This window comes from Cyclopterus lumpus, chromosome 19, assembly GCF_009769545.1.
Source record: "Cyclopterus lumpus isolate fCycLum1 chromosome 19, fCycLum1.pri, whole genome shotgun sequence".
Lineage (NCBI taxonomy): Eukaryota > Metazoa > Chordata > Actinopteri > Perciformes > Cyclopteridae > Cyclopterus > Cyclopterus lumpus.
In genome coordinates, this window is record NC_046984.1 from 11,346,317 (window position 1) to 11,358,650 (window position 12,334).

The window sequence follows — 12,334 nt, forward strand, 5'->3', positions numbered from 1 at the left end:
ATGTGCGAGTAGTGACAAATCTATGCTGAAATGGGACGTTACTAAAAATATTAGCCCATTTTGTGAGAAGGGAGACCTGCAGCAGAGAAGCGTGTCATGCAACAACAACACGGGAGTTAAGAGGGTCATCTCTGATGGGGGCTTGTTTAGTATTCTGCTTATATCATTTTCATAAAATTGAATAATGATGCCGGGGATAATATTATAAGTCTACTCTCTCTGATCTGCCAGGAAAATAAAAATACCTTTTTTACTACATTTAAACTTTAAACATCTCTTAAACTCGTATAGCCTGTGTTTTTATGTATTCTGACTTACAATGAGAACAGTAATAAAGATGAAGGCACTAAAAGAAGAATCCACTGTTTAAATTAAGACAATAAGACCTGTTTAGTAGACAGCATGAGTAACAGCTACTGTAAAAGTCTTACATATATGACTATCTCCCCCTAGCGGTGACAATGAAGTCCTGACACTGGTAATGTCTGCACTGGGATATAAAGTACAGTCTGACTTAAATCGAGTGAATTCAGGCAGAAACGTGCAAGCTAATCCCATTTTCTGCATGGTGGCATGGGGATCATTAGGAGCAATCTACACTGTATTGAATCTTTCCATTAATGTGGTTTTAAAAAATGACTAAAAGAAAGCAGAAACAGAGTTTTTACAAGCTGAAGCACTGTTAGTGAGGAGAATTTCCGACAGGTTATTTTGATTTCCTTCACCTGCCTTCAAACCCATTAAAATGTAAGTAAACACTTTTGCTTATGATTAACACACCAGTAATGACAGGCGACCAAATAATAAGATATGGCACACTGATAATTTCATGTAGCACTTCTTACTGAAGCCAGACAAGGTCCTCAAACATTTCACAAACCAAAACTACAGTAACATTTTAATAAAACACTTTAATGAAGAAAATAAATCCATCAAATGAGCATTTCTCAAACATGAAACTATATTGTGTTTCCGTGTTTCAGAGTTCCAAAAGGCACAATAAATCAACTCATTCATGAGCAGTAGATTGAAAAAACTGGAGACATTTAATTCAGTCAGAGTCCACAAGCTCAGTCTTTTTCTCCACAACGGGAGGTTTTAGGATATGGTTTTTCCCAAAAGGAAGTCACCGTATTCTTTCCTCCTCAGCACTCGGTGCATTTTGAAGGTGTTTGGCGAGGTGTTCGAGAAGGCCATCATGCGTTTGCGTAGTTCCTTGAATGCACCCTCCGCCACCAGCTGCACCCTCATCGGTCCGATGCTGCCTTTGAAACGAAAGGACTTGTAGACAGCAGAGTCCTGCTGGAGGCAGATGTCCAACTGGATGGAGAGAGAGGAGATGCCACTCAGAGGAAAATGATAAAGAACAATTTCAGGGAAAAAAATAAAAAGAATAGGTATGCTAAGTTTGTCTTACCTTGTATCGTTGTTCCTCTGTGAGGTTTCTCACACCTTTCAGCTCTATAAAGACCTGGTAATGAGGATCTGAGCCGCCTATTGAATCTCCTACAACACCACCAGAAGGTAAGATTCATGAGTGCAAACTGAACCCGACTAACCACTTAGAAGACTTTCCACACACACACACAGATGTCAGATCCCAAATTCTGGGGTTAAAGCTAGACGTCTTACCCATGATGCCGCTCTCAGCACAGCAGTAGTCAATGAGCCGAGCTCCCGGCCACTGAGCAAGCGCTTTCTTCAGAGCATTAAGGAACAACGCCTCAGACACTTTCTCCCCTCGAACGCTCAACATCTGACCCCGTCTGGCAAAAGAACATATGTTGCTGTGATGTATACTCCACAAATCAACATGGGCGGACGTAGAGTACGTCACATGCAGCAGGACATGTGAACAAATGTGCACAGGGACAATTGTACCTGTACTGAAACTCAACAATGGGACACTGGTTGTGGAATTCCAACTACTTTCACGATGTCTCCAATGCAATATCTGTAACACAGCAAACAACAGGGGGAATTTTTTTTTGCAATTTCCCAATACAAATGAAGCTCTAGCATAAGTTCAGACAGGAAGACCACCCCCTCACACCAGGCTCGTAGGCCCCACCTGTATGGCCCCCTCACAAGCAGCTCACATTCCATACCGGCTGTCACCATCAGAGGAGTCACGTCACTGCCAGCTGATCAACAGCCGGGTGCGAGCCAATAGCACAGAGTCACGCCCTCTGAGCTAGCCCATCAGCTGCCGCCGTCTCCTCTAAATATGCTGTATTCCTGCTTCTAGCGCCTGCTGCTGTTTCCATGAGACCCTCCGCCTCCCCAGCTCCATCCACCTTTTCAGATTCAGCAGCCCATCGCATCTTCAAGCCAACGCCAGCAGAACCTCAGCCACCACCACCAGTGTCTGGACTCCTCGGGGGGATCATTTATTGCTGCCGCTCAGGGCAAACACAGCGCGATCTCAATCTCCCCGCCGAGTTCAAGTGCCAAATGTTTCAGCGTAACCCATGGACACATCATCTGGCATTATAATAAACGTTGACTACTAATCACTCACTTGTCTCTCCTGATTGAACTGAAGTTTGTGAAATACCTGGGATTAAACCTTAGATTGTAGTAGTTAGATTCATCATCGTTCAATTTTGAGCACAAATCTAGATATTACACAGCATTATTAGACTTGAGATGTTGCTCAGTCAAATGAAACCACATCACAACAATGACACAAAGCAATTAATTAATATAATCTTTCACTTTTTGTATTTTACAAATGGACAATTAATTAAAAGGCGTTATTTCCTTACTCCCTAAAATGTAATAAACAAAATGTCCTACATTCAAATGCCAAATCCTGCAAGATCACCCACTGTCCTAATCATTTTATTCATAGTTAGATAATTTGTGGTTGTAAATAAAATCAGACCCTGAAGAGTCCTGAAGCGTTTGTGATAACGAGCTCATAGTTCTCTCCTCCTTCACCTCCTCCATCAGCAGCGTGTGAGGCGTCTCCTCCTCCAGGCTGCTCTCCGGCAAGAACTCGCAGAACATTGAACGAGGACACAGCATGTAGCGTCTGGTTGGCTCCTGAGGCCACAGGTTCACCCCTATCAGACCTGCAGGGGCCCACACACACAAAATTAGAACTCATGCTATGAACCGTAGATGCAGGTGTGTCATGCGAGCTGAAATTCTGGTGGGGCACAACTAGAGCGAGGGGAGTCCTTTACCAGAAGAAAAAAAAGTTCTGCTTCTCACGATAAGGGTGCTTTCAATAACCAATATTAAATAGGATGCTATGCTATCACAAGTCCCGACTAGCTAGCGAGCCAGAGGGCTAAACAACCCAACTGAGAGATGGCTACTAACTTTAGCTGGTAGCTTCTAGCCAACTCGCAAACTATGACTATATTTCTCAAGTACAATTAAGTGTGTAGGCTATAACTAACTGCCTTTCATTTTCACATGTATGAAAAAGCGATCGATGCTCTAATAACACACCCTGATAATGAAGGCTATATTTCCTCCAGCTTCGACGCTTAGTAGAGCACTGTGTGCCTGCATCCCTGATGTCACATCGATTTCATCCTGCAACTTTTGGAAGAGACTAACACCATAGGGAAAGGCGGTTGGGACTTTTTGAGATATGATTGTGCTTTTGGCCACTTGACCACCAGCACGTTTAAGAGCACAGCGGTTGCTGGACTCAGACTCCTACCTTCGGTAGCAGCGTAGAAAGGCGAATAGAAAGGCACTCCCCGGCAGTAGTTCTCTCTCAACATTTCCCCATAGATCTGATTGGAGCCTGAGTCTACTGCCAGCACCAGATGGAGATGAGGCCACAGGCGCTTGGCGATCCCATGGAAAACCTTCCTGGAACTGGGCCCGGAGCTGAGCAGCCCTCTCTGGGTCCGGCTTCATCAGAGCCTCGAGTCTGGACCTGACTTTTGGTCCTCCAGAGCTAAGGAGCTGCTAACCTTCCCAAGTTCAATGTCGTCTACAAGCTCCTGCCAGAGATGCTGCAGGACGGGGAGGAGATGGGATGGAAATTACTTTTCTAATCCTTTCTCCATCAAACATATGACTTAAGCTTTTCTTTCGATCAGTAGGAGACTACCAAAATGAATGAAAAACGTTCCCTTTTTCGATTTATTTTTAATCACAAAGTAGAGAACCCCTTGATGCAAAAAATAAGTAAAAGTAAGAAGGAGGGTGTTTATACGTGACAATTATTATCTGTATAACAAATCATGACGAGCTATTCTGTACCTGTAACGCACTGAGAGCATAGAAGACTGTGGAAGCAAAGTTGGACTCCAGTGTTCCCACACTGGGATCTTTGAGAGCAAACAGGAGATGCAAGTAGAGGGTGTCCTTTTCACTGGGAACCTGAAAGGGAGGCCAATAGAATCCCTAAAAACGGTTCAAAATGGAAAATAATAAACAGATGTTGCACAAAAATAGAAAATCTACAAAAATCATACATAGCAATATAATTAGGACAACTCCTGTTGATCATCACCTCAAAGGCAGGCTGCTGGGGTGGTGTAGAGGTTGAGCATGTGGCGGGAGGAGGTTGGTGTGGGGAGTTCGGTCCGATTGGGAATGCCGGCCTCAGACTGGCGAAAAGTAGGCGAGTAGAAGAACTTGGTGGTGCGCTGAAGGCTGTCCGTCGCAGGAAATGCTCTTCTCATTGCATCCAAACCCACAGTCACTCCCTGGTGGAGACACATAAATATAGTTTTGTTTGCTCAACAACACAGTACATGCTACAGCTGGGCCAACACATCATCATCATCATCATCATCAGGCTTCACCTGCAGGAAGAACTCAGTGTTGGTGTCCTTGGTGCTGAGCAGCATGGCGCTGGCTCCCGACGTCCCAGAGGTCATGGCCAGGATCAGCGGCTTCTCGGCAATGATGACCTTCTTCTCTCCTGCTGCGATGCGTCTGATGAGCTCGCGGTAGTGCTCGTACGTGGTGATGGGGTGACGCGCCCGGAAGCCATCGCTGTCTGGAAAATCACAGGCAGTTTCAAGGTTTCTGTTTATGAGTGAAAAGTGTCTTTATCAACCTGTTTATATTTTTTTCTTTTTTCAATTCAATTCAGTTTATTTTGAATAGCCCAAAATCACAAATTAGCCTCAGAGAGCTTTACAATCTGTACACATACAACGTCCCTGTCCCAGGACCTCACATCGGATCAGGAAAACCCCCCCCACATTTTTTTTTAAAACTTTCACGGGGAAAAATGGAGGAGGATCCCTCTCCCCGGATGGACAGAAGCAATAGATGTCATGTGTACAGATGAACAGCGTTATAGAGTTACAACACATTTAATGAATATGACAGAAATGTATGAATAATTAGTAGGCATGGACCACAATCCTTGTGAAGACAATGAGATGCGGCTCGTAGCTCAGAAGTGGTCTTTTGAGTTAAGGGTATTTATCGCACTGTTCAAAAGGCAAATAATGACCCCTATCATTTCTTAACGTTTTATTTTACAAAGTCTAACTCCACATAAGATGAGGTGCAGCCTCACATCCTGGCACTTTTGAAGGCATAATCTTCTAAATTAAATATTTCTAAAAAAAATTAGCAGCCATATTTGTTATCTAAGAAGCAACACCGTTTTGAATATTACCATTTACAGTTGCAGCTGAAGTATCTTACATAAAGTTGGGCAATTCTTTTATTTAATTAGACTTTTTAAAAAGCTTTACATGTGGCTTATATTACTACTCATTTATAGTGAAAGCTGGCAAATATGATAAGCTGCATGTCATGTTTAAGGAAGTTTGGCGAAGTGTGAGGTGCTCAAATAATGTGTTTTGTTTAAAAGAAAAACAAAGGATCATGCTTCTTTGTATACAAATGTCCATAGATTTTAATAGATTTTTCTCGCAAAAATGTTAAACATTCCCTAGTTTGCAATTGTGAGAATGTGCTTAATTTCTTTGCCTCACAATACATGATATGTTTGGAATTTGGTCAAACTAAATAAGTTTCAGGACATTTTTCACTACGATTTACAACAAAATAAATGGGAAATTAATAGACTTAGATTAGTGCATGGTCTATATACATATATAATAACACACACACACACACACGCGCATACACACACGCACACACGCACACACACACACACACACACACACACACACACACACACACACAACAATACATAACGCTACATCACAGCCGGTCAGAGGACAAATGGGTGTCAGAGGCAGGCTGATACTTACAACACGTGCAGTTTGTTTTTTATTTAAAAACACCACGTCAAATCTGTTCATTAACACGTTCTCATTCTTATCTCACCTTTAATTGAGTTGAAGTCGTACTGTCTTCCATAACATGTGTTTGCGTTTTTGCGCAGGCGCGTCAGCAGCGTTTGCTCCTGGACTCGTTTCACGTCGAGAGTATCGGCTTCGAGCTTCTTTCTCTGCCGGCCGCCCAGCCAGCCCACACCCTTCATCGCCACGTACTGGCTCAGCACACTGCTCAGCGTCCGCGTTACGCCCTTCATCCTCGAGCTCATGTCCCTCCAGAGGAGCGCCATCCCGGCCAGGGAGCACACACCGACAACACCGCCGAGGACGGAGAGCAGTGAAGGCGGCATCACTGTGGCCGCGAGCCGGTGTTACACAAGAAACACAAGAGGCGAATGAGCCGGGTGGGGGTGCTGTGAGACAACTTTACACCGTCACGTTTTAGCGAGTATTTAAACGTGTTTATCCTTAACTTTAAGCTATTAATTTGAACTGTTCAGTCGGTGCTTTTATGCAACTATTTCCACATTTTATTTCACTTTGAACCAACTATTTTAACCGTGTATTCTTACTTTAACTGCTCATTTGAACTGTTTACTTTTAGCTACGTGATTATAACGTAATAGTCATTATCTAACAAATGTTATGTTTAAACTTCTGTATGAGTTTGCTCGGCTAGTGTTCACTCTTGCATAATTGCAACATGTAACGTTAGTGTTCAGCTGTCACATCTGATTTATCTGGATTGTTTTAATCTAGTACACCATTTCTTCTTTCCACCAGATGTAGCTCCAGTTAAAGACCGCCAGCTCAGCGCCCCTTCCACAGGCTCCATTAGAAAGAAACCTTCCCATCATTTCACACATTCAGCTTCATCGTAAAGAAGCCACTTACCCAGGATGTGCCCAATGATGGCGAGAACAAGCGATACAACCGCAACGCCAACCCAGGAGAAAGCCATCTTCAGCAAACAATGTGACCTAAAGTTTCTGTATGTTTAACTGTTCACGTGAATAACAACGTGAAGTGTATGTCGCATTTTTTTCTGACAACATTAGAGCCTGAACTTTTGCTATTTGAGACACTTCCGTGTTTTGGTCGCAGCATGTACCGCTGATTGGCTGACGACACGGTGACGTAGGTCCCGCCCCGCCCCCTTATTTTTATGGAGGAAAACATGAACGTTGGCTCTAATTTAGCTGTAGATACTTTTTGCAATTCCCAAATATACAAATTTAATGAACATTTAGATATCACTTCATTTTCTATTTCTATTGAATGTAGGCGCCATGTATACTGCATCTTGAAAAAACATAACTCGTCCCACTATCGTTTCCTAGGTCAAGAAGGGACTTTCATGCCTGAACCATATTCATTTTAATTGATTATTTACATATTTTCTATAATTTACAATAATTTCTCTCTGGAGAATATGTCTTTCAATCTACAAATTACACCAGATTGAGGCTTGACATCTGTAAATTCTTTATTATAAATCTTTATAAATCTTGGGAAACGTCATCTATATAAATTCCATTTTGTAATAAGAAGCCCATATTATCTTTATTTGAATTAGGTTTAAGTCAACCCATGAACCCAATCCAAACATCAAGGAAACAAAAGTAACCTTAAAAAAAACATACATTGTTTTAAAAATCTTTGTTTTATATAATGTTATTATTAATTGCATACAGTAAGTAAAAGGTATTTGTCTGATCTTATGTTGCCCTGGAGACATACAGTAATTACAAGCATAATTTATAGATTAGGTACTGAATCTATGAGCATCAGAGCAGTAACATTAGGGATCTTGTTCTGAGCTAGTAATGAATCCTTTGGCCTCTGGCGGTACATTAGTCCACAGAAACCCCTTCATCAGCTCTCCTCTGCAGAACCTGCACAAAGATCACAGACATCACTGACACCTTTGATGTCGGGCTGTGCTGGAAATTGTCAATCAGAGAGATCTGCTCACCCATTTCATTTCCCCGGTGACAGCTGAAAATGAAAGAGCACAGAAATAAAATCCCGTAGTGCAAACGAAATGATAGACATGCACTCTATCAAGCTTATTTGGACTAACCTGCCCAATAAGAAAAGGGTAACATCACAGGCCCATCGACGGACAGCTCAGCTTGGTTGTCGACAAATCGCTCCACTGGTTCGTCCACCCAAAGCTCAAACTCTGCCAGTCAACACAAACACAGAGATGTCTAATGCAGCCTTGTGACAGCAACCCTCATAAATATAGTAGTTAATAAAACTACTCAATTCTTGATTTGCCCTAATAACTTGTACATTATTTGGTGGATTTTGCTAAACTTAAGGTACCAGTTTTGCAAGTGTGATTGTTCCTTGTATTCTGAGTTTTTATATTTATCTTCGTTATGTAGGTATTCATTGCTATCATGTATTGTGCAACCTTTAGTGGAATAGAATATACAAGAAAGGAAGTAAGATGACAGCTGACAAACTTATTTGACACGGTAATCTGCAATTCTGCATTTCTTGACCTGTGACTTCATCTTCTTCTTCCTCCTCCTCTTTGGACCAGGCTGTGACTGTTTCGACTGCAACACTCCGTTCGGACATAGACGATGTCAGGCTGTTGCTCTGCAGTCTGTGTGCTAAGCGTGTTGTGTCACAAACGTAGGCCTCTTTGTACAAGTGACTGGCTGAAATGAGAACCAGAAAAAGAAAAAGACACCTTTGGATTGTGATCATGTGAGAAACCGGATTAAAAGTTTTCCACAACATTGTTTAGTTTGTTAAAAGTTTGGTTTGATGGGATAGTCATTGAATCATTATGAAGAATCTGGAACCGGTCAAGACAAAGTTTGAAATGAAAAAGCGATGACAAAACAAAAGATTTTCTTTTCAATTTCGCACCCTGCATGTCATCTAGCTGTTGGATGTAGCTGACGACTCCTCTGGTGTTGATGTGGAGCCGGTGACTGTCACTGAGGTGCCTCAGGACGTGTTTGGAGTGGAAGGCTGACGGAGTGTAATACACCAGCTTAGGGAGGCACAGAGAGCCCACTGCAGCGATTTCAAACCTGCTGCCCTGGAGAGCAAAAGACAAGAAGGGTACAATCCAAAAAGAGGGCCAGAGGATGTGGCAACATGCACGTCTATGTGAATACTTTGTGTACTTTGGTGTGTACTATGGAGTCAACCTGGAAAGTGAGGCGGTCAATGTCGGTCCAGGAAAAGTCATACATTAGGCACAGCTTCCCTTCCAAATCCTAAAGTAAAAAGTTACGACACGTAAACTCAGGAATACATCGATTAAGAAAGTGAAACCCTTTAACAATGAGTGGGTATATGCAAAAAGAAATTCCCAAACAGACCCACCTGATAAATACTGACACCTTTCAATGCCACACCAAGAAGGATTGATCTTCTCAGCTCTTTTTTATTCTGCACAGAAAATATATTTAAAAAAGGGGGGAGCAGAGTTTGAGATGTAAAACATCCGCTCATATTACAGCTGGTGTTGCAGGACAAAGTTTCCTCAGTTAAACACTCATAAATGGCCTCACAACGTTCTGATTTTCTGAGGGTCTATGTCAAGACCGTTACAGTATTCTGGAGGTTCGCTCAGTGCAGGCAGACCTGTTTGATCCTGTAGAAGGTGACCGGTCCATCCTGCAGGTCGCAGACCTCTTTTATAAAGTGCAGGACGGCTTGGCTACGCGTCACCCCTCTCAGCTCAATGTGTAACACCGGGCAGTGCTGAAGCAGGAAGTCTCGTCCACGACGCTTTATCAGCTGAAGACATAACTAATGTTACATACACACACAAACATGTAGGTTAGGTTCAAATTATCACACTTTTTTTTTTTTTTTTTACCCAGGAGGGGAAGTAATCTTCAGGAAGAAAGTAATGTCTGCGTCTTTTCTCTTCTCCTCCTTCCTCCTCCTCCTCCTCCTCATGATCATTCCCCTCTGCTCTCGGCTCCAGATCTCCGACTTCAGCCTGGAGTGCAGAAGCTGCCAGCTGGAAGAACAAAGCTTCCTGATGGCGGCTCTCTGAATGCAGTACCTTCTGCCTCAGCTCAGCGTAGTAGAGCTGCTGCACTTTGCTGCTCCTTAAACAATGAGAGGTTGACTCTGTATTGTTAGCACATATTGATAGAGAGCAGATGTGAGGGGGAGCATTCAGGATGTATACATGTACAGACAGATAAAATGCTGATGGGACATCAACTTACGATATCAGCCGACCACTCTCTACGTAATACTGAATCTCAGAAATAGATGAATGGGACCTGGAAATAAATGTAGGATAAATATTTCAACGGAGTCAACTAAAATAATATTTGAAGATAACAAACAGAAATCATGAAAAAAACGACCTGCTGCACAATTTATTTTGAGGTTATAAACATTTCCCTGAACAATAACAGGACAAAGATTATCTCCCGAGATAGAAGGCAAAATAATATGCTTTATCACCGTTTATAAGTTCACTGCGGCACTCTGCTACAGTCAATAGGCTTCTGAGTAAAGGACTGCAGAGCTCACCATTAAGATCCTCTGTTCCATCTTTTGTCAAAGTACTTGCTCAGTTTTGCTCCAAATCAAGTAAAGGTATTCATTATCTGAGGAAGAAATGCACACATTTAATTAACTCAGAGAAAACATGACATGGCATTTGTTTGCTCATGGTTATCTTTAGCTTCACATGCTCCTGTAAATTAAGTCAGCAGCCTCCCTACATTTCAGCATCCCACAATAAATGACTTGAAAACATTTACTCTTGAACTCCCACACAGACACCAACTGACCTCTGAGGACAGCCAGACCGAAGACTTGGAGTTCACTGACGCCAAGCTGCTTCAACACACTATTCAACACCTTCGTGGCCTCTGGCTCTCACCTGAAAACCACACATAACAAGAATAAGTACATACAAGTGAGCGTTGGGTTCACACTGTTAAAGTGTTTGGCTTTTTGGTATCAGCATTTTGTGAATTATTGGGTGTCAGAAGGCTGTTTGATTTTGTTGTTATAGTTGGTCCGAAATTGAAGGATTTACTGAATGTATTTTTGAGTGAAAATCTTACCTTAAAAATCAGTCAGATATTCTCCAGATAAAGGATGTTGTGACAATGTAAACAATACACATATGATAATGTTTTGGAAATAACCCAGAGCCTCTTAAATCCTTTCGATTTTTTTCCCTTCTTGCTTTTTCTACAGTTACAGACTCTCTCCACTCCCCTACACTTGTACTTTTAGTGTTATTCATTTGAGACAAAACACATAATAAACAAAGATTCATTTTAGTGATTATCATTATATAAAAAAAGATATTGCAACACTGTTAATTCTCTTGGCCACGATAACCCGTGTCGTGAAAACCTGATATTGTGATCCAGAGTAAGTTATTTTGGGATTAAATGAGTTGCATCATCCCATTACAGCAACAATGTGATTTCAAATGCTTTCCCAGTTTGAAGAAGTACCCTTAATGTATCCCAAATATTAAAATGATCACCTTTCAGTAAAGCCCCTGTGTAATCTGGCACATCAATGACAGCTGGGGTCAACATATTTCTAATTCCAAGTGATACATTAAAACAAGATTTTAAAAACAAAACATGAATATGACACAAAAGACATTAAAGCCACGCACCCTGACGGTACAGTCCAGGCTCTGCTTGTTTGGTAGAAGGATGCACACTCGTCTCCACGCCGTCCTCATGGTCACATATGCTTCAGTTGGTCTCAGATCTCCATGTACTGTCCTCTTATCCTCCCATGAGCCTCCATTTACCGGCCTCTTGTCATGTGCCATCCTCTTTCCTCCCTGGAGCCTCCTTGTCCTATCATGAGCCACCATGTACCGCCCTCTATGCCTATCATGAGACCCCATGTACCGCCCTCTTGTCCTATCATGAGCCCCCATGTACCGTCCTCTTGTCCTCCCATGAGCCTCCATGTACCGGCCTCTTGTCCTCTCATGAGCCTCCATGTACCGTCCTCTTGTCCTCTCATGAGCCCCCATGTACCGGCCTCTTGTCCTCTCATGAGCCTCCATGTACCGTCCTCTTGTCCTCTCATGAGCCTCCATGTACCGTCCTCTTGTC

The 12,334-nt window shown here is 42.4% G+C and overlaps 2 protein-coding genes and 1 long non-coding RNA gene across 3 annotated transcripts; all 3 read right to left on the reverse strand.

The window, feature by feature from the left end:
* Positions 1-890: 890 nt before the first annotated feature.
* On the reverse strand, positions 891-7,349 carry ghdc (GH3 domain containing). Its single transcript, XM_034559158.1, is given in 15 exon segments — positions 891-1,320; positions 1,418-1,506; positions 1,633-1,766; positions 1,882-1,919; positions 1,921-1,957; positions 2,892-2,937; positions 2,940-3,077; positions 3,680-3,827; positions 3,829-3,912; positions 3,915-3,980; positions 4,231-4,374; positions 4,497-4,679; positions 4,779-4,975; positions 6,289-6,591; positions 7,134-7,349. Coding segments are annotated over 15 exon segments (1,896 nt in total). The 5' UTR covers positions 7,201-7,349; the 3' UTR covers positions 891-1,098.
* Positions 7,350-7,754: 405 nt separating this feature from the next.
* Positions 7,755-10,769, reverse strand: LOC117749108 (FERM domain-containing protein 6-like). The gene is made up of 12 exons (XM_034559323.1): positions 10,755-10,769; positions 10,647-10,660; positions 10,454-10,510; positions 10,093-10,330; positions 9,855-10,010; positions 9,594-9,659; positions 9,416-9,484; positions 9,129-9,303; positions 8,753-8,914; positions 8,323-8,424; positions 8,215-8,237; positions 7,755-8,134 (listed from the first exon to the last, which is right to left on the reverse strand). The coding sequence occupies exons 1-12, from the start codon at positions 10,767-10,769 to the stop codon at positions 8,093-8,095; spliced, it is 1,119 nt and encodes a 372-aa protein (XP_034415214.1). The 3' UTR covers positions 7,755-8,092.
* A 7-nt stretch (positions 10,770-10,776) lies between these two features.
* On the reverse strand, positions 10,777-12,107 carry LOC117748988. Its single transcript, XR_004611679.1, has 3 exons — positions 11,881-12,107; positions 11,030-11,121; positions 10,777-10,843 (listed from the first exon to the last, which is right to left on the reverse strand). It is a non-coding gene; the product is annotated as an uncharacterized LOC117748988 (long non-coding RNA).
* Between the last annotated feature and the right edge of the window lie 227 nt (positions 12,108-12,334).